This window comes from Thermobia domestica, chromosome 6, assembly GCF_964235325.1.
Source record: "Thermobia domestica chromosome 6, izTheDome1.hap1.1, whole genome shotgun sequence".
Lineage (NCBI taxonomy): Eukaryota > Metazoa > Arthropoda > Insecta > Zygentoma > Lepismatidae > Thermobia > Thermobia domestica.
Window position 1 is genome coordinate 105,379,781 of NC_137459.1, and position 26,321 is coordinate 105,406,101.

Consider the following 26,321-nt stretch of genomic DNA (forward strand, 5'->3'; position numbering starts at 1 on the left):
CAAAGCGTCTTGGCAAGTTGAGTGCGAAACATTATACAGAAGACAGTAATCAGCTTAGTTTAGGCGAGATGAATGTGAATGAAAAATCTAGTGAGGAATCTACTACACAATTTCGTTCATCGGGTCGTCTTGTATTAGTCCCATATTCGGACTCTGAAGAGTCTTTTGACGAAGATTCCTCTGGCTGTAGTGGCGTTTCTCTCCAAATGAAAAAAATACCTACGTCAGAACTTTGTGCTAGTTCTTCCTTTAACAAAACTGGAAATTCATTTAGTGAAATATCCGGTTATAGTAGTGAAGAAATGGAAACTGACACTGACCTACTTGATTCAGATGATTCCGAAACTGATCCTACTTTTTTACCGAGTAGTGATAACTCAGATACAAGCCGCGATTATTTTTTAAGAAATCTCCCACATACATCAAGATCTTCTGTAAATTATTTTAGTATCGATAATAATACCAATCATACGAGCGCTTCTGAAAATATTACTGCAGTAGTTAACTTTTCAGAAAACCAATCCGTAGTAGATTCAACAGGTGAATTGGATTATCAACCTTCTGAAGAATATTGCGGTACTAGTTCGTCACACGAACAACCATTCTCTTCTGCAGAGAGAGAGACTCGCGATGTTTTTCCCAAACCAGCCTCCAGCGACATTTCCGAAGCAACGGAAAAAAACATTGACAATATTCTGAAGAAAAAAATTTCATCATTAGAGGAGAATAGAGATGAACTGAGTGTGAACACAAGTGAAAATATCTCTAATACCCAGACGAAAGCAGTAATCAGCACATGTAAAAGCGTGAGAACTACTAATGTACGCTGCTACGACAGAAGATCTGTATGTTTGTATTGCTCAAAAATTGTATCAAAATTATCGAAACATATTTATACAAAGCATAGTAATGAAAGCGAGGTGGCCTTATGCCAAAGTTACCCCAAAAAATCTGAAAAAAGGAAAACAATATTAAAGAAAATTCGATATGCCGGGAACTTCAAGCATAACAAAAGTGTAATATTAAATAATAGCGGAACCGTAATTCCAGCAAAAAGGCCATCTAGAGAAATACCGATTCAACAATACGTTCCTTGTAACAAATGTTTAGGTTTTTTTCTTAAGAGAGATTTGTGGAGACACAAGAAGAAATGCATAGGAGCTGAAAACTTCCAAAAGCAATGTCGTCAAGATACATCATTAATGTTATTACCTTCACCAGATTTTTGTACAGAAGAATTCAAAAATAACGTGCTCAACCGTATGCAAAGTGACCAAATTACATTAGTAGTAAAAAATGATAGACATATTTTGCAATATGGACGAAAGTTGTTTCAGAAGCATGGGCACGAACGTCACTTAGATAATTATGTAAGTCAGAAGATGAGGGAAGTAGCTAGATTTCTTCTTTGTACAAGAAAAATTGATAACAGCGTAAATAACTTATTAGATTGTCTGAAACCAGCTAAATTTCCTGTAGTGATAAAAGCCGTGCGAGAGTTATGTGGTTTTGATTTTGAAACACATAAGTTCAAGAATCCGTCCTTGGCTTTAAAATTAGGGCATAGTTTGAGGAAAATTGCATTAATAATTAAAAGCGATGGGATAACCATGAATAACCTGGAAATGCAGAAGGATTCCGATAATTTTGTATGTTTGTTAGATATGGAATGGACAAGTGAGGTATCTTCAAATGCATTAACTACATTATCTACGAGAAAGTGGAATAAATTGCAGTTACTTCCAGTGGCAGAAGATATTAAGAAACTTCAGAAAACTATCAAAGAGGAATTTCAAAAGTGGAAGTCGTATTTGGAAAACGATTATGACAAACATGCTTGGTACGAATTAAATAAATGTACATTAGCATCCATTATTTTGTTCAATAGGAAAAGAGGTGGAGAAGCACAAAGGGTGTTTCTTCAAACATATTTAAATCGTGATACCGAACAATGTCACCCTGAAATACAACAGACATTGTCAAAGTTTGAGCAAACTCTTGTGCAGAATTACGAAATTGTAGAAACAAGAGGGAAGCGTGGAAGGAAAGTACCTATTCTCCTTTCAAAAGAGGTAGTAAATACGATTGATTTACTGATATCACATCGATCACAAGCTGGAGTTTCAGATCAAAATCCTTATTTATTTGCGAGACCAAACGCCATGTCAATATCAAGCATCAGAGGCTCTGATGTAATGCGACATTACGCATTATTAGCTGGAGTTAACAACGTAGAGTCACTCACTTCTACTAAATTAAGGAAACACATTGCAACTATGGCTCAAGTATTCTGTTTGTCCAAATCCGAATTAGAAAATCTTGCGACATTTTTAGGCCACGATATCGAAGTCCACCGAAAATTTTATAGACTGCCAGATAGCACTTTGATTTTAGCAAAAGTCAGCAAATTGCTAATTTCTGCCGAGAGAGGCAATATTCATAAATATAATGGGAAATCTCTTGACGAAATTGGATTAAGCGATATAAGTGAAGATGAGAAAGAAAACGACAATGATGATGATGAAGATGATAACAGAAGCAACTATTCCGAAAATGTAAATCAAGATGTAACACTAAAACAAATTAGGGAAGACGACACAATTACAAGAGGCGCGGAGCATCACAATCAAAATGAAACAGAAGACACTTCTCAAGATAATAGTATCGCAAGTGCAGAAACTCAAGATTATATTGAAAGTAGTCCTACCTCCGAAGCAAAAGAAAGAAACATGACAAGGAAGAAAGTTATAATAAGAAAGACATGGACACGTGAAGAAGGAAAGATAATTGAGAAACATATGTCAAAATTTCTATTATTGTCTAAAGTTCCCGGAAAAGAGGACTGCGAAGCGTGTATTAAAAATTCCAATGGAGTTTTAAATAATCGGACATGGAAACAAGTGAAATATTTTGTTTACAATCGTATATCCAGTAATCGAAAAAAAATGTAATTAAAGGAAACAACTGTAAATTTTAGTAACCCGGTTGCGTTGTAACCTATAACTAAAGTGGTATATAAATATTTGAATATGACGTTCATGATGCGTATATTATGACATCATAAATGTTACTTTTAAAAAAATCATATCGAAATGTTGCGCAACTTTTTCTACGAAATCCTTAAACAGTAGGTTTCTTCATTGTTCAGATTTTCATAATGAGCGTGTTTTCCAGTAACAATTAAGGAAACAAAATCAGAGACAGTAGAGCATAAAATCTGATGAAATTTTAACATTTTTATATTGCCTGTTTCTCACGAGTGAAAGTAGATACTGCAATAATGGATAATGGATACTGTAATAATGGATAATGGTGTTTTACACCATAAAAGATGCATAAGAGTACTGTCAGTGTTGCCTCCTGCAAGCAATTTGCAATGCTGCCTCTATATTAAATTTCAAAATATCTAAGGAGAACAATGATTCCCATCACTAGATGATAAATTGTTTGTCAATTTTAAATAGTACGGTACCTTTACTTAATTTTAATATCTTTGTCAAAATATTTTTTTATTAAAATACAGTTATCATCATCATCAATGTTGTGTCACATTGGCAGGTCCTTAGAGGAAATTACTACTCTTTCACTCATTTCTATTCTCACTCAGCTTAGCTTTGTTAAAGCGTGAGAATTTGCGATCTTGATATCGTCTAGGAGCTGACACCTTTCTCTCTTTCTCCTTCCAGGAAGTAAAATCCTTCTATAGTATCTCTTAAAGTGAGGTTTCTTCTTAGACAATTCACTAACCAATTTATTTTCCTTTTTTTCTATCAGCTTCCGTGATCGTCTTCCTTCACCCACTCTTCTCAGAACTTCGTTTGTTATTTTCTATTTCCCACTGATCTTTTTCCATGCTTCTCCCTATCCACGTTAAAAATTAGGAAACAGGTTCATACGATAATACAGTTTATCATCCAACGCAGTTGGATTTTTTTGTTCCAGTACCTGACTACACCTAGATCTTTTGAAATATATTTTTCTGCGAAACATTGCAAATTTCTGCAGATAGCAACACTGACGGTAGCCTTTATGATATAAAGGACCATAATCTATGACTCGTGATTCACGTTTTAATATCTGCTTTCATTCGTGGGAAACAGATAAAACATTGTGATGAGGTTCTAAGTATAGCTGATTCTTCCACGCCTCCAACTGTACATTGTCGTAATTCAATTTAGTGAAAAATCCTCGAGTAAAAGGTATTATGATGGCTCCTAGTGCAGAGGGTGGTAAGTCATAAAACTGCATTTTCGACTTTCATGTATCACTAGAATGAGAAAAAAACTCTACACGTGTATAGTTGGGTAAGTCAAATTCAAATTATTAAATTGAACTTAATTTTGAGTTTAATGTCGCACGCTTATGGAAGTTATGCTAAAGGAGACAGGACCTACAGTTTAATGTGAATTCGAACCACAGTGTGTCCATTGGGAATTGAACCTGGGACCCACTGATTACACGGCGACGAGCTTATTCACTCATCCACCGGGGACACGAGTAACGATATTACCAATGTGTTTTTTTTTTCTAAAATCTGTATTTGGCGTAATGAATTTTTAAACTTTCAATTCAGTTTTACCACAAAACGCATTTTTTTGATTTACCACCCTCTGCACTCTGTCACTAGCACTCAAGGTATTAGCTATACACCATTTGATTTCTTGAAAACTATTATTTTGAGTAAACTTGTCCATGGAATTCTTCAAAGGTTGCTAGAAAAATGATCTTTTACAAAGTTGTGATATCAGACTTTAAAAATAAGTCTCTGCAAGTAATATGTTTTGAAATTATTTTCCTCTATGAAATCATAATTTTGTACATCAAATGACCCCGCACAATCATTGAAAATTGGATTTCGGTGGAAGTGCTTGAAATCGTGACATATTATAGACATTTTGATCCTGAGAAAATGTCTCAATGGGAACAACCACTAATCACTCACCATTTGGCCATTACAGGGCCTTAAAAAACAGCAGAATATAATGATATTTTGGATTTCGGTGGAAGAGATTGAATCCGTGAGATGTTGTAGATATTGTGAGCCTGAGAAAAGGTCTCAAAGGGCACAACTACCAATGGGCTTAATGTGCACAACTCACCCAAGGCCAAGGTGACATAATACTCCCAGACTATGCAGTGCCACACAAACTACCTATTACGACTCTTCATCAAGATCAGAAAATCTGCAACCTAATGTACTCAAGCAATTCCACCCAAATCCCAGAACATGAATACTTAGACTTTTTTTAAAAAAGAAAAAAGTGGCCCTGAAACTAACAAATAGCCACGTGTTTGTGAACATTCGTGTTTTTTTTTTCCCAAGGGATGAGATGATCTAAATCTTTCCACGGTTGCATGCAATTCCATTAAGATCCCACATCATTATATTCGGCTGTTTTCATAAAAGTGGCCCTGTAGTGGCCAAACGGTGAGTGACTGGTGGTTGTGCCCATTGAGACTTATTCTCAGGATCACATTATCTACAACATTCACTATTTCAGTCTTTTCCACATAAATCCAGAATATCATTATTTTCGGCTTTTTTAAAATGGCTCTGTAGTGGTAAATGATGAGTGACAGGTGGTTGTGCCCAATACGACCTTTTCTCTGGATCACAACATTTACAACATTTCACGTTTGAAGCAATTCCACCGAAATCCAATTTCCATAAGGATTGTACGGGGTCCTTTGGATAATTTTCAAAATGAGAATTTAATGTTGGAATCAGATAAATCTGAGTTGAATCACAAGATTTGTATTATACGCTAAATGTAATTATGAATTTATAATTGATAATGTATTCGTTATTTCTTACTGTGTTAAAAAAAATAATAACATAAAGCATAACGGTAAATACTAACTCATTTTGTTACTTATTAATTTAGGGTGTTTAGAAATCTCATTTATCTAATTGAAATAAAATACTTGGTCATTTTCTGTTTCCAGTATATATAAAACTATGCCAAAGAGTATAACATAAAGAACGAATGACCATTGCAAGCGTATATCTATTTAAGATTAACATATGAACAATACACATTGAGTACATACATTGAATTAATATGGGAAATATACATACTTGTAAGTTACGAAAAAAAGACTAGAAAGGAGGCTTCTGGCGAATAAAGTTGATAAGAAGAAACGTATACAATAAAGGAGATTCAAAAAGATAGTTCACTATAAACTAAAATATGCCATTAGACACAATCGAGATATTCGAAAAGTGTGGATTCATTTTTTAACACCACAAAATTAAAGTGATTAAAATACTGTACACTTGATTGTCTGTTCAGTGTGTTATATATTCTCCTAAACCTTCTTCTTTGTGGACACTTACTGATCTTTAAAATTGATTTACTAGGTCTTGGTCTTATTCAGCCATTTTTTTTTTTCGTAATTTGAAGTAAATATGCTTCTAACTTGCTTCTTTAATTATACACTAACAGCAGTTTATATTTTAAACATGTTAATATGACCTTATACTTTGTTGGAACATCAGATAAATTTCCAATGTTTCAACAAAATAGTAGAAAAATCTATAAATACTTTGCCTGTCGAATAAGGTATAGTAAAAAAAAAAAAAAAAGACATGTTATTAAAATTAGAAAGTTATAAAATCATCATTTTTTAAAATAATATAAGGTTACTGAAACAGTGAAAGATAAAATAATCCGCAAACTAAGTAAAGAATATAATATTTGATTGCTTTATTTACATAAGTACAACTCAAATAAAACTGTATGGATATTTTATGATGAAAGATAAATGAAGAGTCATCTGTATTTGTTTGAACTGAAAATAAGCAAAGAGACTGGTCTGTAGACTGGGGTAAGCTATTGTAAATGTATTCAAGAACAACTCATAGTTTCCTCCATTATTTACAATATTCGCTTCTTTAATAATATGTACTGTATAAAATGTTCTCTGTATAAAATAGGAATTTATGTACTATGTTTTAAATTTCACTATTGCGCTTGGAAATTGCAACAGGAAGAAGATGCCTTGTTTGTTTTTCTGAGATGCAAATTTATTTTATAATTTCGTTTTTTGCATACGCTAATATAAAAACCAACGTAAAACAGTAAGGGTTTACGTTATTTTATCTTCCTTTGGCTTTGTAGTATGTTTCTCTAATACAATTTTATACTCGATGAAGGGCTGAAAATATTGTTATCTTTTAGGTTATACTTTTAAAATATGGTCATATTACTTTCCATTTTGTAATAATAATGAAAACTTATTATCTCTGTATTGGAATTTGTGTATGCTGCAAAGAATTAGCAACTGAAAAATATAATATTGTGTGCTAAAATGTAATTTTCCAATCCAACAATATTCAATGTTTACGTTGATAGCGCTAATTCATCGCAAAAGCACTTCAAGTTTCTGTTTTATTCATTTATTAAATTACGGCGTTAGTTGAGGTAAGATACACAAGGGCTTACTTTTTATTTTATTTTATTTTTTTTATTTTATTTTATTTTTTTTTTTTTTTACTGACAAGTGTTTACTGACAAGTAAAAGAACAATGTTGAAATAATTTCAGGGTCTAAACACTTTCTTTTAATTCTAAACAATATTACTGTAAGAGTAGAACACTGAATAGCAAAATCACTGAAAATATCCTAAAACTAATACACGCAAAGACCTCCTAAAGTGTATTGCGCAAGTAAAAGTAAATTCTGTGTGTTGTTTCTCTCTTGTATAATTGTCGGTTAGAATATATACATGCAACAACTTCAGATATATATTTTCCTGAAATTGGAAAGAAGTTGAATGTAAAATGGTTGTAATTCCCATAGAAAACATTTCAGATCCTGAGCTTATTTCATATTTGTGTCAAGAATCATTCCTGTTCCAGTTTTGTCAACTTCTGTAACGCCATTTCCTTTTAAGTTTTGTATTTTTTTTTTATTCAAAACTATTCATGTCAAAAGAAAATAAAGACAATATGGCAAATAGATTTGAATTTTATGTTGTGGAATTTAGTATTAATCTATCTATTCATACAGTATGGAATATCAGACTGATTTAAAGCGAGCAAATTTCATGCAAATAAATAGAAATGTGAATATGCATGCACAATGTTTCTTTTCATTGAATTCTAACATTCAAATTAGATATCATTTGTTCCAGATACTAGCAATAAATATAACGGATATGTATAACTAGAGGGATATGTGTATATTTGATTAACTCTTCTGGAATTTAAATATCTTCTTGAAAAATAAAGCTATGAGATGGAAAATACTGCTTATCGAACATGTACTGCGTAACGTGCACTCATATTGAGGATCGTCCCTGGGTATTCTACTCTAAGCATTTAACTTCGAGAGGATTGTATACCATTTTTTGTAAATGCTTGAGTTCATGAGTCTACAGCTTTTTAATTTTCAATGTGTTCTTTGGACGACAAAAAGATAATACAGTGGAATCCCTTTAATTCGAAGTCCAAGGGGACACGAAAACAATTCGAATTAACCATAAACTGTCATTTTAAAGTAAAATTAAGGAAACAAAATAATTGTACTGCATATGAAAAACTAATTAACTAATTAACACCTTACCTTTAAAGCCCCACGTTTTTGTACGGAATTAGAATATGAGCCGCGATTAGACATTGTGCATAATGCACACCAATAGATCACAAACGAATCTGGTTACCTTTTTGGCACTGCTTTTATTTCAGTTAAAAAGAATTGCACAAATGTCTCGTACAAGTGATTTGCTAGTAGAGGACAGGGTTCAAGGTAGTTCACACTTCTGCAGATGGGATGGACACTTCCAGGTTATTGAGGAGGAGGGGGAGATGCATACCAACCACCTTCTGTCGGATTCTCTATAGCAGGAGGGAGTCCAGCGGAGGTGGTATTTACAAACGAAGCTTTCCTTTTCCCATGGCTGCCTCTGGATAAGATAACAGATAAACAAGAACCAGTTGAAATTGCATTGTTCTGTTTCCAATCTGTTGGACACTGCAAATTTTTTCGTTGTAAATATTTCGAATTATCCAAACACGAGGTTCAAAAGTTCGATTTATCCACGATTTCTTACCATTGTTTTTAATAGAGTTTTCAAGGGGAATGAACTTCTGTTCGAATTATCCAATAATTCGAATTATCCCAGTTTGAATTAAAAAGAGTCCGCTGTATAGCAGTTAAATTACTGAAATCAAGTTTATATAACCCTGCATAGGAGTATAAATTTTAGTTAAAGCCTTGAATAATTAAAATGGAGGCTAGGTGGTGTCGGAAGGATAGCCGAACGGTCTGCGGATCGTTCGCTATGAGCGTGGCGGGTTAAAAATCTCGTTCCGACCACCGGGCATTGGCAATTCTAACTAACTGTTCTACTCTACATGATGTCATAAAATAGGAGATAATCAGTCGATAGGTCATCAAAAAGTTAATAAAAAAGATTTCAATGTGGTTAAAGCGGTGCCTAAAATAAATATTTTTAAACGTTGCTCAGCTCCCAGCCGGCATAAATGCCTGTTTTAAACATGATAACGCGTTATATATGGTAATGTTATTACAGTATTATATATAAAACGTTGTATATGAATTACGGAAGTAGAAATGACGAAAAAACATCACCGAAATCGATGTTGATTCAACGTGTTTTGAATGTTGAGAACTAGTTGACATGACGTTGTGTTTATGTTGAGATTGTAATTACGTGACACAAAGGTTGAAACGTAGTCGAAAACGAAAACGAATTGTAACCACGTTATTTTTACATTGCAGAACAATCATAAGCTTGTAATATTTTAGATGAAATAATAAATTGAAGTATGAATCACTCCTTATTCAACATGTTTCCACACAGCTCCCCTTTTATTACCTTCAATTAAATTTTTCTGTGTCCTCGACGAAATTTCAACGTACGACCTCTGGTTGACAGGATGCACCAAAACATTGGTCTACAACGAAAATAGAAACAATCTGTTATTTATGAGGAAAATAAACTTTCCTCTGACAAATATTTTTCTTTACTTCTCTACATGAGGAATGTCTGTCTGTCAAAAATTCCGAGTTCAGCGGAGATTTTAAACGTACTTCTCATTCGATATTCGGCTCCCCCATCTGTTATACTGCACATGAGGACAGTGACGAAGAACCATCGCACCTTTCGTTTCGTCCCTTTTTTTCCTAACAAATTGCAAACATTATGCGAAACTCGAAAATAACTACTATTATTGTTGTGGGTGCGTAAATCATTATGGACAAATGGTGGAGACGTCATATTGTCACAACACAACACTAGTGACTAAATTAGTATTAGGGTCCTAATTACGACACGCAACCAGCAATTAATAAAAGACTTGTATGCTCTATATGTTCTATCTTTAATTCATATATGCTTTCATTATCTTGTAATACATGAGAGCAATATACGAGGATGTGTGAAAAAGTTGGGATTGATTTTTGCCGTTTTCCACCATGATCTGCACGACGTAGCAGACATGGTAAATATATGTTTTACATAGCTAGACAGTGCTTCTTTAGTGAAAATTAGAAGGTAGTACGCTGCGCATATGGCAACAAAACGTTGACCGAATATTCTCTTATTTCGTTTTCGTTCAGACATTTTCGAGGGAGACTAGATATTCCAATATTTCTAATACCCATAACCCACATTACATTCATCATTTTTCCTAGTTCCGTGACAAACTGTTTACGAGAAAACTGACCTTTCCAATTTTTCGTTACTGTCCTCTAACTTCTAAATAATTACGATCCCAGGACTGCTTTTCACCGTAAACCTACTTTTGGTTATAAAGTATCATTTTTACATAAATATCAACGCACTTCTTGTGGGGACCAATTTGAAATGCTAATCTTGCTATGGACTTTCTTTAGGGGTGTGTGTCAGTCTCAGATTTTCAACTTATTTACCACACAATATTATATATATAATACAGAGAGAGAAAGAGAGAGAAAACAGGATAAAAGTCTTTTGGGTTCTTCTGGACATATTTGTTGGGGCCGTGCAACATTGCTTATGTTGTAAGAATTTTTAATGGCCGTGGCCTACTATCCCTGTTAGTGAAGGTGTACACTACAATTTAGAAATATGATGTGGTAAGTTGCGTTTTCGCTTACTTTGAAGTTTTTTTTTTTTTTTTTTTTTAATGGGAAATAGTATTTATTCTGTGATGGAAGTTACAACTTGTTTTGCTGTCATTTTCTATTTAAAAATTTCTTCAAGAACAATATGCCCTACCTTTCCTCTTCACCGTATCAGCTATGGCGACGGCACCTCATTTTGAACAAAACAGGTTCTAATGGAGTAAAAGTCCGAGTTTCTTCTGGGGCAAAAATTCGAATGCGGACTTTTGCCCCATTTTTAAATTTTGTAAATAATGTTATTTTTTATATATAAACGAAATTATCAGTGTCACCCTCAGATATAATCCCTCTTCCTATAATTAAGAAAAGTGTGAGAATGACAAAAGGAAAAGCTCGGAAACTCTTACGTTCACGTCATATAGGAAGTTGGATATGCTTTCGATAAGAAAAATAGAAGTAGGATTAAAAAAAAAGTCTGTATTACGGAAGAAATTATTTGCATCCGCAGAAAGTTCAATACCCGATGTGTGGGATATTTATGTCCATTGCGTAAAAGTAAACACGTTGATCCATCGGATGTGGAGTGAATCCAGTGTAATTCATGCAATGACTGGTGGCATCAATACTGAACAGCGTATGAAGAGGGTAAGTTCGTATTCGACTCGTGCGAAGACTCTAGCCTATTGTTTATTATTATTATTATTATTATTATTATTATTATTAACCGTTTCAAAATATTTTGTGTTTCTCTTAAACAAGTGGAATCATTAGTCTGTTAGTTTTGGCCTAAATAAGTTTTAGTATTTGTTAACACGAAGAAAAAAACTACCCTTTGTGTTTTCGTGTTTTGCGTTGTGTTAAGAGGAAATAGTTTCTTTAGTCTAATTTTCTTAATACGAAGGGGAAAAATCATGTTTTGTGTATTACGTTTGATTGGTGAAAGTGTAAGAAGAAGGAAGAAAACGCAATAGGAAGACAACTTTGTTTTCTTTTATTATATGAAAAATGGATATACATATATAGGGTGGCTTAAAAGTCCTCAAACGCCTCCACGATTAAATTCTTCAACTGTAGTACTGTGAGGGGCTTTCTTCACTACTCCCCAGAAGAAGAAATCCATTGGAGGCAAGTCCGGGAACGAGGTGGCCACTTACTGCACCCCCGTCCCCAATCCAATGATGCGGGAGTGCATCGTCCAGATATCCACGGACCGCCAAAGAAAAGTTTGGCGGGCCCCGTCTTGTTGAAAGAATAATAGTGCGAAGTCGGGCCGTGTTTTTAGTTGTGTGAGAGTGTCGGAGACAGATTGCAGGAATGTAGGAATGCATCAATGCCGCAGGTGGACATTTTGAGCTGCATATGTAACTGTATGCCTACTTTTGCGCCACACTATAGAATATAATATATGGTCAACGCCAAAAGTGATTTGCCACCCGTAATCCTTTCTTTCCTTTAATACTAGGCAACCCAAAAAACAGAGTCGTTGGGTTGCTTGAGAATTTGAGATTTGGTCCAACGCCTTTCTAATTCTCAACCATCACAATGACCCTGCTTTTGTGTTGCCTAGTAATAAAGGAAATAAAGCATTACTGGAGGTAAGGCACTTTTGGCGTTGTGTATACATAACATACATACATGTAATACATAATCTAGACATAATATGCATATTATAGTATAATAATGCAATAAAAATACGTGCATGTCGATTTTCTTCTTGTTGTGTTTTAGCGGACTTTTGTCCCATTCGGATAGGACTTTTCCCCCTATACTGGGGTAAAAGTCCGAATTTAGGGGCAAAAGTCCGAATTTGTACACTTTCTTTTAAATGGTCCTATCATATTATGTGATAAATTGGTAGGTTTTCTAACTGTATCAAATTATAAAGCAATGTTCACTTTTACTTCAGTGCGAAATTCGTCATCTTGCCTTTTATCAAATTCGGGGACACGATAGCTCAGTGCTAGATCGCTCACCTTTGTTTCTAGGGGTCCCTGATTCGATCCCAGGCCAAGTGACTTCCTGGTGGATGGCATCGTGTTCGTGAGTTTTCTTGAAGCTGTCCCATTTCCTCCCACTTTCTCATTCTACCATTTCGTTCATGATTATTCACCACTTCCAATTTCTTACGTCTCTTTCAGCATTAGCTAGCATAATAGTGGGACGTTAAACTAAAGACTTCATTTCATTTATGCTTCTGGAGAGCTTCTATGACTTTTTTGCATTTACATTGGAGGCTTTTTTTTTCTATCTGAATATACTTCCCAAATAACATGTTACAGAATCTAGCAGACGAAAGAAAATCATGCACCGCCAATGTACTACATAGCCACAATAATGCGCATTCTAAGTAGGGTTTCATACAAAAAAAAAAAAAAAAAAAAAAAAAAAACAGTACATGAAATTTTGCTCACATATTGTACGAAATATAATTGTCCTTTTCTATAAAACATTGAACGTTACATGTTGTTCTACTCAATACTCATGATAGCACTCAAAAATATATAGTCTCGATACGGTTGTACCATACCTCAGCGCAAAAATGAGACGGAATTAAAATATGGGAGATTTGGGTACAAATTCGGGACTGTCTCTTTTATTATGGGACTTATAGGTCTTGTGAATTCTTGAATTTTTTAATGTCTCTCCATCAAAATTCTCGCTATTAGATGCCTGATAACCATACAATTTCCAATTTTTCAATTACCCTAGTCTTCATCGATATTTTCCAACACAGAGACGAAAAGGTATCACATGCTAGACTAGTAACACTAAGTAATCTTTCATATCTTCTTTCTCATTTCAAACATACATTTAATAGCCTATCTTTAATTTACCGCTATTTCATGTTCTTTAAAAATGCGAGAACGACAATGAAATCGAAATGTGCAATTATTTCACATTTCGGAGGTTCGTACCTATGTGCCTGTCTTCAGAAATATAGAGAGCGGTAGGTATGGTGTGACTGCGTTATAGAGCACGTTAGGACTCTCAATTTTGATCGAGAATGTAGTCTTTAATTAAGAGAAATTACTTAATTAAAGGACCGAAATCCTGGACGACGGTTGAATAAGAAATTTCTTCTTACCCCACTGCGATTTTAACTCGGACCACCAGGATGGAAGGTAGACTGCGCCATCTTTAGTATTAATCATAATAATCGAAAACAATTTCAATCAGTTACGTTTCTATGAATAAAATTATTAATGTCAGCTTGTATCAGACAAAACGGGGAATCCTTATTTATATACAATGAGTGTCATATGTGAAATCCATTCAGGACTAGGGTTTGAAAGTAGAAGAACCAGTGCAATTTCTTAAAAAGAGGGGGGAAATTTCTGAAACAGTACAAACGGCACGAAACATTAGTTTCAACGAAGTAAATGCAATGTGTAGTTTTTTTTAACGCTCACTATCAACGAAGCTATATGCTGCTTAAACACAACCGGGAATTGAACCGGGTCTTCTATGCCAAACCCACGCTTGTCACATACTTATCCATGTAGAGTTTGGAGTAGAAAAGTATTTTAATTTTATTAGTTATATATTCAATTTGGTTTTTGATTGACTTGAAACCCTAATAAAAAATAAAAGATTTAAATAAAGATGTGCGGAGAGCAAGTGCTAAAATGCTAAAACGTTATTGACTCACGAAATTAATCTGTTCCGTTAGTTTTTGACTGAAATATTATATCGTTGGGACAGATGTCATAAGGAAATTGAATTAATATTTGTTCAGGTTACTTAATGGAAACATATGAATCGATTTCAGTTCTTATTTCGATTATTGTTCTAAATTTACAACAAATTAAAACTTACATTATAATATCCTTAAAAAAATCTTTCGAAAGATAACCAAACTTCTGGCTCTACAGTCTCTTAGAAAGTAGGCCTACCAGCGGGCTTACATATCTACCGGAGCTCAAACCGGAGAATTCGTGGTCAGCATAACGACAACTAAAGTCCTGAATGCTGGCTTTCTAGACAGTAAAAACCTGCACGAGCCGGGCTTCGGCGGGCCGACACTGCTTTCACTTCGGGTCCAGGCTGGACTCAAGCCTAGAAATGTTTAAAACTTATGGGGACGGGAAGGACTCGAGTCAATTAATTGAAATTCTTAATTTAGTTTCCTTTAAAAGTTATCGGACCGGGCCGGGTTTGGGCCAAGAATTTTTAAAACCTTTCGGTCAAGACCGGGCTCAGCCCTAGATACATTCTTACCAGATCGGGCTCGGGACGGAAAATTCGGCCCGTGCAGGTCTCTACTAGACAGGGAGGATGCCTCTACCTCTTAATTTGATATAGCTATTATAATTTTAATGCATTGTTTGCCGAAGTTACTGTTCGACATCAAGAATGCACTGTTGTTATCCTGTCTTTAACTAAAAATCACCTTTACAAGAAAATAGTTTACTTGTTAGTGTATTTTTAATAATATTAACTAACCATACCCTGTGCACTTTGCAACGCCTAAAACTGAAACTGAATTCAAAGGAACTCGTTATGTATAATTTATTTTAATAGCCGCAGTTCGCTCCGCACCCCAACACCCTTGGTTGTCCCTCGAATCGCCCTATCATCCCCCCTTTGTTGTAATGACTGCGTTCGTGACTCCCCCTCGCTTAGCTTGGGTGGCTTTTACTGCCCCTTCCAACCTCGTATATATAACCCCATTGGTCGTTCCTCGCTTCGTTCGGATGTCTTAGTTAATATACAACTCCCCCTCGCTTCAGTTGGGTGGCTTAGATCGCCCCTTCGGAGCTCATGTAGAAAAATGTATTGTTTATCCTAACATTTGGTACCTTCGATTTGGTCAATATCAGTTTATGAAGAATTATTTGCTTAGGTCACCCCTTCCCCCCTCGTATATAAAACCCCATTGGCCTCAAAAATATCTCGAAACTAAATTTCAGGCCATTTGGATAATTTGGTAGCGAGGAACAGCAAATGCGGTCGTGTATGCGGCGATGGGAGAAACGATATGAGCAACCCAAGCGAAGCGAGGGAGAGTCGAGAGCACGGTCATTACAATAATAACGCTTATGAAATCAAAAGTCAGGATTTAATATGGTGGGCAAAGTTTATAAAAAAAAAAAAATATATCCAAATGAACTGAAAATTAGTTTCAAGATATTTTTGGAACCACGTGCGCGAAGCGAGGGGGAGTTCCGAGCGTATAGCGAGGAACGACCAATGTGGTACGAGGGTGGAAGAGGCGATGTACATTGAGATCCGAAGGGACGATATAATCCACCCGAGCGAAGCGAGTAAGTATATATCACGACCATGGTTATAATAAAGGCGTAGTCTATACATATAAATAAGTGATCTAGGATGCATTTTATCCCCTCCCCAAAATTCTAAATGGCGGATCCAATGTGACGGACAAACTTTCTTTAATAACATCCAAATACCCTTAAAAGTAACTTTCTTTAAATTTTTCGGGTTTCAGAAAACAATTATGATGATGAAATATTAAATTTTAAAATGACGGATCCAATATGGCGGACTAAATTTCTTTACAATTTTCCAGTTGCGCTAAATTTTATTTTCTTTATAGTTTTGCGATTGTTTATAACGGTTGTGGAGTCAAAAGTTCTAAATTCAAAATGGAGGATGAATCCAATATGGCGGACAACATTTCTAAAACACCTGGAGGATCCGATATGAGGTACAAAAGTCCCCGGACAACGTCGGGCGATTCAGCTAGTTATATCTATGTATGTATGTCTGTCTACCTGTTTGTTCTTTATGCACTCCTAAACCATTCAAGCAATTGCAATGAAACTTTTGAGTTGTTGTGTGCACTCCCGGGAAGGTTTCTATCAAGTCAAAATTTTAAAATTCAAAATGGCGGACAAAATTTGTTAAAAATTATTCAAATGGGCTGAAAATTAGTTCCTTTATGTTTTTAGGGTTGCTAAAAACGATTGTCAAGTCAAAATTTAAAAATTCAAAATGGCGGATGCAATATGGCAGACAAAATTTGTTAAAATTAACCAAATATGTTGAAAAATAGTCACTTTATGTTTTTAGGGTCGCTGACAACGATTATGAAGTCAAAATTTAAAAATTCAAAATAGCGGACAAAATTTATTAAAAATGATCCAAATTGGCTGAATATTATAGTTCCTTTATGTTTTAAGGGTCGCTAATAAAAATGAGGAAGCTAAGCTTAATATGGCGGGCAAATTTCTTAAAAACTATCAAAATGAACTGAAAATAAGTTTAGAGATATCTTTGGGGCCAACCGAGAGATTCGTCATATCAGGGGTGTAGCCACGGGGGGGGGCATCGGAGCCAGGCCCCCCCAAATGACCAGCTTTTAAAACATTATAGTGAGATTACCTCGCTTCAATCATTTAAAAATAACAAAGTTTACATATTAATAATTTATGGAAAAATGGTATTTTACCTTCCAATCAAAAAATAGTATGGTTTCTCTTCCTTATACCGATTGGAAAATAGTATGGTATACTTTTTTTTGTGACAACAGATTACATAATTTACTGTGATTTGTATTTGACAGTTTGAAGACAAACGTTCTAACAAATACCATAAAACAATGCTATTAAATTAAGGGCGTGGGTGGGTAAGTATACTGAAATGGTACGTCTTAGGTGACATATGGATGTTGGAAGGTGGCGAGTGAGAAAGCGATAGAACTTTCTTAGTTACCTTTATAGATTGGTTTTGTGTACAAGGGCTTAAATTGAAATAGATATGCACAAAGTATAATGTTTGGTCCGGGGCAGTATTCTTAGTTAAACATAATAAAAATACCAGGAATATAATTTATGAAGAAAAACAATAAATATAATAATAATAATAATAATAATAATAATAATAATAATAAGCTAAAAACAATGAAGGAAACCAAATTTTCCGGTTTTTTTCAGGGCTCAGAAACACTAGCTGCAACACATTTTTTAAAAAATTTTGTACATTGCAGCTGGCCCACCGTCAAAAACGACGGCCCCCCTACCAAAACCTGCTGGCTACACCCCTGCGTCATATATTAACTGAGATATACGAGGGTAGCGAGGAACGGCAAATGCGGTCGTGTATGCGGCGGTGGAAGGAACGATATGAGCTACCCGAGCTAGCGAGGGAGAGTCGAGAGCACGGTCATTACAATAATAATGACGCTTATGAAGTCAAAAGTCAGATTGTAATATGGTGGGCTAAATTTGTATATATATATATATATATATATATATATATATATATATATATATATATATATATATATATATATATATATATATATATATTTTTTTTTATCTATTCCACCCAGTTTGAAGTAGTGGCAAATATTCCTCTCTCCCCAGTTTTCACACCCAATCGCCGCTACTAACTAACTTTAATTATTTCCATATTTTCCCAAGATCAAGATACATTCTAACAGCAAGACAAGATAGATAAAAGATCTGAACAGTTTCACAAAGATAATTTCATTGTTTCTTTTCACTCTCCTGCCTTATCTTTGTACGTGTACCTACTCGCCACTGCAACTCAAAAATTGATTGATGTACTAGTATAATATTTACTAGTGTATAACTATTATGCGTAGCACATTAAGGAAGCAGTGATCGAAAAATGAAATATTAGTGGCACAATTGATTACTTCTTAATTATAGTAACTACTACTTTTCCACGTACATAATAAAAGCAGAAACGTTCTAAACTACGCTTTGCAATTATTAATACAAATATCTACCTACTTCTATAAATAAAAGTCAATGTATACTTTTACATCATCATCTAAAGCACTGGACTGATATAAACAAAATTATTATTTGGAATCCTGAAAGAATTACTGTGGACATGTAAGTCACCTCAAGCACCCCTACGGGTTGAAGTGGTAAGGAATAATGTAAATATAATCGGAAACGACAAATATATATGCTAAATCCATATTTTTCTGGGGAGTGGAGATGAATGGTGAAGCTCGGAATGCTATTTTTATCTAAGTTCATCTCCACTGTCAAGAGGGGTTGGTGGAGACTTATAAAAACAATGGAAAACGACAAATATTAGTGTCAAATTAACAATTATCGGGATCGTTAATTTAATTCGTGAAAGTCTTTAAAAAGGAAAAAAAAAAACTTCAACATCCCACAAATATGCAAAAAAAAATGCTAAAGCAGACAGAGAAAATTGCAAGTGAATGATGATGAAATGATCGGTGGAATGAGAAAGAGGAAGGAAACGGAAGAACCCCGAGAAAACCCATGGATACAATATCGTCCAGCACGAATAGACGGGGATCGAACTTGCGACCCTTCGAACCAGAGGTAAGCGCCTAACTCTGAGACTCCGTGTCCCCATAAAAGTCTTATAGGGATAAGCAGACGCTTTATACCGTATTTCTTTGTTTACTTATAATATTCAGAGGCGGATCCAAGGGAGGGTTATAGGGGCTATAGCAAAGTGCGCCCATCTTGTGGGTTTTAGGGGGCAACTATAGGCATAGCGGGCAGGGAGGTGGAGATAGACGACTTTCTACTCTTTATATATATATATATATATATATATATATATATATATATATTCTAGCCAGGAGGCCCCCTTGCACCCCTGATGGGCGCCCTTGGCTATAACCTCTCCTTGAGGATAAAATGGCACTTGATTATACTGTTGACTGAATAATAGGAAGACTAAATATCACTTCAGCCCCACTTGACCACATCCTTGATACGCACCTATATATATATATATATATATATATATATATATATATATATATATAAGACGTGGATCCAGGATCTGTTCAAGGGGTGGGGCAAAGGGTATCTAGTCTTCATATTATCCAGTGAACACTGTCATCAGGTGTCATTTTATCCAGTGTAAATTCGGAACTCAAGGGGGGCTATAGCCCCCCTTGGATCCGACTCTCTCTCTCTCTCGCTGTATATATATATATCTCGCCGCTCCGCCGGATCCGCCTCTCTCTCGCTGCCATCTGTTCGTCACTCACGTGGACGTAGTTCCACCAAACCTCCAAAAGCAAGACAAACATAGTATTATGATTCATTGCTAATTAAAATATAACGTTTTAATAGTTTCTGTTTTGTGTAATATAAGGATATAGATACTTAAAACTTAACACATGTATTAAATTAAACTATTAACTATTCCCAAATTTTTCCCAGATCAAGCAACTTCTACAGGAAGACAAGGACCCGAACTGTTCCACGAGATTTTTTTTTCATTTTTTTCCACATACCTGTCCCCTCTGCAGCTGTTTAAACGTGCTCTCCAACTGGAGTCAATAATTAACTTACATATAGATATAATTTTTCGTAATAATGACAACGAATAATGTATCATGTGTTTATTATTCTTTATCTAAAACCTGTTTCACTGAAAAACGCAACACGAGAAATACAAAAATGTAATCATGCGATAAAGAACAGTCGTATAATAGTCACCCGACCCGACAATAGCAAGAAGAATGAAATCCTGATTTCGGATTTTGACATTTCACTATCCGAAATCCGGATTTCGAATTTTGACATTTCATTATCCGAAATCCGGATTCGGTTTTCAGTTAAAATTCGAAATCCGGATTTTGAAATATCCGGATTTCAGATCTCCGAAAATTTTTGACAGCACTACATTGAGCTCTGAAGGTGCGATATAATCCACCCGAGCGAAGCGAGTGAGAATCATGACCACGGTTATAATAAAGGCGTAGTCTATATATATAAATGAGTGGTGTATGATACATTTACTCCCCCCTCTCCCAAAGAAATTCTAAATGGCGAATCCAATGTGGCGGAGAAACTTTCTTTAAGAATATTCAAATACTCTTAAAACTAACTAACTTTACATTTTTCGGGTTTCTAAAAACAATTATGATGACAAGATTAAATTTCAAAATTGCGGATCCAATATGGCGGACTAAATTTCTTCACAATTTTCCAGTTGAGCTGATTTTTTTTTTCTATATAGTTTTGCGATTATTCATAACGGTTGTAGAGTCAAAAGTCCTAAACTGAAAATGGAGGATGGATCCAATATGGCGGACAAATTTCTTAAACACCTGGAGGATCTAATATGGCGTACAAAAATCAACAGACAACGCCGGGTGATTCAGCTAGTAGGAAGCAAATAAATAAATATTGTCACACAGAATTTCATGATTTGTGATCATGTTATTTTTAGCTGTGAAATAGATTAGTACTTTATGACGTCATAATAAAAGGTTCTTATGTATTTCTTCGCTGAACATCTCATATGTAACTTACTATTCTGTGACATGGTATATTTATTTTCTATGATCTAGTCTCCTACGTCTCCTAAATCATATTGAGTTTTGCTGGATACTTATTTTGAAAAATGTAAAATGACGGGAAATTAAGATAGGCAAACTTCTAACACACAGTTCCTACCAATGCAATACGCGGTTCCCACTAGAGTTAAACACACGAATTTTGCTCAAGTTTAACAAAGTTCCCATAAAAGAGTAACACATGGTTCCTTATAATGTTTAACACACGGTTACCGCTAAAGTATGTTTTGTGCTCGTATGTGTGTATTTCTTTTTTGACATTTTTGTCGTTTTTGTGTGTATATCGAGGTTCCCTATTGTGAGGGCCTTGTACCGGCAGTTCCCCACTTCGTCGGATTATACCCATTCTTTATTTTTAAAGATAGAACAAATTGAAATATATATTTGTAATCAGCGTGATGAGACCAACACGAAAATAGGCGAATTTTTCTCCTAGGACCATTATTTCTATGGGCACCCACAACGTTGTGTTTTGAACGATGGCCCCACAAACCACAAAATACAAACAGGGGTGTGTGTGTGTGTGTGTGTGTGTTCCCGCATTCCTATCCTTGTTGGCACCTGCATATGGTTTAACACCTTACCAGTTGGGACCGGAAAAATTGTTGGGACATTTTCCGGTACCAACAATTTTTAAGCCTACAGGGGCTTCCTGGCGACCCCCTGGGCCTCCTGGCCGAATTTCGGGAAGGTCCCAATAATTATAGAAAAATGTGAGAATCTGTGTATACCGTGTGTATGCTCTACCGAATTAGCTGCCTCCTGGTGGTCTCACACTTTAACTAAAAAATGGTGTGTAAATATGACGCAAACCGCATTTATTGGCACTGCCCTGCTTACGGGATGGAGAAACGTAAGGGGAGTGGAAAGAGGAGGTGAGTCGTGCGGGGGAATAAACACACAAGCAAATTTACACAGTGCTTGTTGGTACCGACGCAACCTTGAAATTTTCGTTTGCGCAGTCGCGTCTACTCACAGTAGCCTGCCTGTCACATGACATAGTTAAAGAGCAGAAGGTGGGTTGAAATCAGGGGGAGGCATTGATCACAATTGGAGAAACGTATATGCATATATTTACAACTCGTACTTCCAGAAACGGTGGGAACAGAAACAAAGATTGTGATAAATGAATGGAAGATAGGCTAGCGTATAACATATACACAGAGCGTGATCTTATCGGGACACAATTATTGTTTCTATCTACACACGTAGTTCGATTTTCTGTTGCTCCATGTAAGAAGGTCTGGGACCAGTGTCTGAAGCGAAAGTTAATTTATTTGAACAAGAGCAAAAACAAATGTATCCTAAGAGGTACACTAGAATTGTCTAAGATTGAAGACTTACAAGCACATTGGCAGAGCACAGATTCATACATACCTACATACTATATGTTCCAACTTTCACACTATTTTATTTCCTTCTTTTGTCAAACAGAACTCATTAGTTTAAAAATAATAATAAACTAAATATTTATTTTAACCTTTAACAAATAAAAAAGCACAACCGTAGTTTACAGATATGTCGTATACAGATTTATTAAATTAATTAAAACATATGGAGTAGGAAACACGTAAGATATCTGGGTTGGCAAAGGATAGGCAGCGACCGCAGACCTTGATTGTTGGTTGGGGTGATAGGGCTAACTACGTATTCTGTGAGTCTCAGTAGAATAGTAGTGTGCCTGTATCGAGCAAGCGGTCATAAAGTAAAATAAATTAACTAATTTCCAAAGAGGCCAAATTATTAAAGCTCGGATATATGGTGTTAGCGTGGTGAAAGTGGTAAGTATGCTGAGAGTATCGCGAGTAACAACATTTAGGTGACGGTCAAAGTGATGAAATTCTACAAAATTTACGGGGAAACCACATCCTCGAAGAGAAACAGTGGTTAAAAAAATCCTTGGTGACAGGTCCCACGTACAGCTGTGCGATATTACGATATATCGATTGGTAGATATTTTTAAGTATCGAAAACTTTTAAGATCGGTGTTTTTAATATTTCAATATTTTTCAATATTTCGGTATTTTTCAGTATTACAATATTACGATTCTTCGATACTTTTAATGCTTTAATATGTCCATGTTTCACAATATGCCGATATTTTCTATTTAACCTCTTCAATCCCAGTTAATTATCTGCAATCATACAAATTTATATATTTGTGTATTTGTATCGTAGGAAAAGCAAATTTGTATATTTTAAAATTGGAGTGTTATAAAACAAAAAAATGACATTTTGTAAGAAGACAGTACCTAGGTATATTTATTTAAATAACCCGAACCTGCCTAATCGAAAAAATAAAAACCTGTGAATTTCAGTATATTTGTTATTTAGTGCACTATGTATATTAGAGTTGTTCAACTATCAAAATACGAGCACAATATGTTAAAGGTGTCTACCAGAGGCGGCTTGTAAGGTAAATTACGACAGTAAAAAATAAAATGATATTGCGTAAAACAAACAGATGTATTACTTTCTCGTGTTCTGACTGTTGATTACAAAAATAGGAACAGTAAGTAACATTTCTTCTCTCAGTCTGATGCGACAAAACCTTTAAGCTTTACGGACATGACTTCCCTCCGGAGCCGAGTCTGGTGTCGAAATTGTAATAGTTATTATTATTATGTCCCTTCTTCTGTATTTCATATCTGTTTTACTTTACATGCAAATCATCAGGACAGTTTCTGTTTTCTCAATACACAAAAAAATCTTTCACTTAGCGCACTTGAAACTTTTTGATTTCGAACACCCAACCTTAGTCCATCTTTGGCAGTTTTTGTCTTCAGCTTTCTTTCTTTACATATCTGCATCACATTCATCCGTTTCTTCAGATCGTTACGAAAGAGTTGTTGGTTGATTCAGGGCTTAGCATCCTATACAGCACCGAGACTAGTGCTCTCAAACGGGTCGGGTCAGGTCAGCTCGGGTCGGGTTGTCGGGTCGGGTCAGTCGGGTCAGCTCGGGTCGGGTTATCGGGTCGGGTCACTCGGGTCGGGTTGTCGGGTCGGGTCAGTCGGGTCAGCTCGGGTCGGGTTATCGGGTCGGGTCATTCGGGTCAGCTCGGGTCGGGTTGTCGGGTCGGGTTATTCGGGTCGGGTCAATCGCGTCAGGTCGGGTCGGGTTGTCGGGTCGGGTCACTCGGGTCGGGTCAGTCGGGTCGGGTTGTCGGGTCGGGTCAGTCGGGTCAGTTCACTTTGGTCAACTAAGTTTAGGTTGAGCTTAAGCTCGGCTGGAGTCGAAAACTGCTGTTTTACACTACCTGCGTAATTAAAAATAGCAATTTTCAATTGATTTTATAGAAGCCATAAATGTATTTTGAACACTTGCAGCTAGTGTTTTTATGGTAAATGCTTATTTTTGTAGTTGTATGTACTTTAATTTTTAAATGTGGAAGATTGATTTTACCAATCGACTGTAATATTAATATCTACGCCAATATGGAGTCTGGATTGAGAACAAAACTAGAAGTTGTTTAAGCAAGGTCAAAAGAAAGATTGGATATGGACGACCAAGCCCAAGCAGGGCCGCGGTAGCTCAGTGGCAGAGAATTCATCTCTGGTGCATGGTGTCCATGGTTCGATCCCAGCTTGTGTTAAGTAGGCTTTGTGGTGGAGAAACGCCGTGTAGTGGGTCTTCTCGGGGTTCTCCTGTTCCCTCCCACTTTCTTCATTCCACCATTTCATTCATTTCTCATGGTCACCATATCCCTTAGCCTCGAAGCAGAATCGAGGGACCTTAAACTAAGGGGTGTAGCTAAGGGGGGGCCATCGGGTCCAGGCCCCCCAAATGGTTTCCTGCCCCCCCCCCAAATGACCAGCTTTAAAAACATCATAGTAAAATTATCTCGCTTCCTTCATTTAAAAGTAACAAAGTTATTGACAATTAATAATATACGGTAAAATAGTATGGAGAAATATTGTTTTTCCATACCGATCGAAAAATAGGATACATTTTTGTGACAGCAGATTACACAATTTACTGCGATTTATATTTGACAGTTTAAAGACAAACATTTTAACAAGATATTATAAATACAGCCATAAAACAAAGGTACTAAACTGATTTGTAAGTACAATATATTTTTATATGCTTTAACAAGTATTTTAAAAGACAGAGAATGGAAAATTTGGTGAGAAACAATGTTTTTATTCAGTTTGGATTTCATTCGCTCTCTTTTATTTCTACTCAGTGTAATAAAATAATTGTTTTTTTTTAGTCACGAATAATAAATAAATATTTTTGTCAGGAAACTATAAAGAAATTAAGTGAAATTTAAAGAAAATCAATCTTGTGTACACAGGTTCTGTATACAAGGTCTTAAATTTAAATAAAAAGGTAACCAAGAAAAGTTTTGTTGCTTTTTCACCCACCACCTTCGAACATCGATACGTCACCTAACCTGGAAGATCAAAAATAGTCCCCATCAACATCGACGACCTTCTGAAAACGTTCCTGAAGGCCATGGAATTCATCGCGGTAGAAGTTGGTGGGCCGTGAAACGAAGAAGGTATCAGGTGCATTTTGGACTTTTACTAGGGATTTGAATTGGCGGCCTCTAAGGTGATTGTCCAAAGAATGGAACAGGTAATAATCGGACGGTGCAATACTCGGGGAATATAGTGGTTGCAATATTGTTTCCCATCCAAGGCGGAGAATGGTGTCCTGAGTCATCCTAGCCACGTGGGACTTAGCGTGGTCCCGTAAACGAGGACCCATTTGCAATTCAGAAGTGATGGCTCCAGAGTTTTGAGTTTTTGTTGAGCACAGCTCAACTGCTGACACTACACAGTTGCATTGATACTCTGACCAGCTGGTTGCAGTTCCCGATGCACGATGCACCAAACACACAGAAGGACCTTCTTCTGGTACAGTGCTGGTTTCGGCTGTTTTAAAATCGGTTCATGGGACGCTAACCAATGATGACGGCGCCGTGGAGCTTCGTATAGGACCCACTT

The 26,321-nt window shown here is 35.8% G+C and overlaps 1 protein-coding gene across 1 annotated transcript; it reads left to right on the forward strand.

Annotated features, from left to right (window-relative positions):
- The first annotated feature begins 763 nt into the window (after window positions 1-763).
- LOC145688137 (uncharacterized) lies at window positions 764-8,036 on the forward strand. The gene has a single exon (XM_081761929.1). It carries the CDS (start codon window positions 1,203-1,205, stop codon window positions 2,949-2,951), a length of 1,749 nt encoding a protein of 582 aa, XP_081618055.1. The 5' UTR covers window positions 764-1,202; the 3' UTR covers window positions 2,952-8,036.
- The last annotated feature ends 18,285 nt before the right edge of the window (window positions 8,037-26,321 follow it).

Coding starts and splice junctions, on each gene's coding strand:
- LOC145688137 (XM_081761929.1), top strand. CDS start 1,203: ATGTTATTACCTTCACCAGATTTTTGTACAGAAGAATTCAAAAATAAC.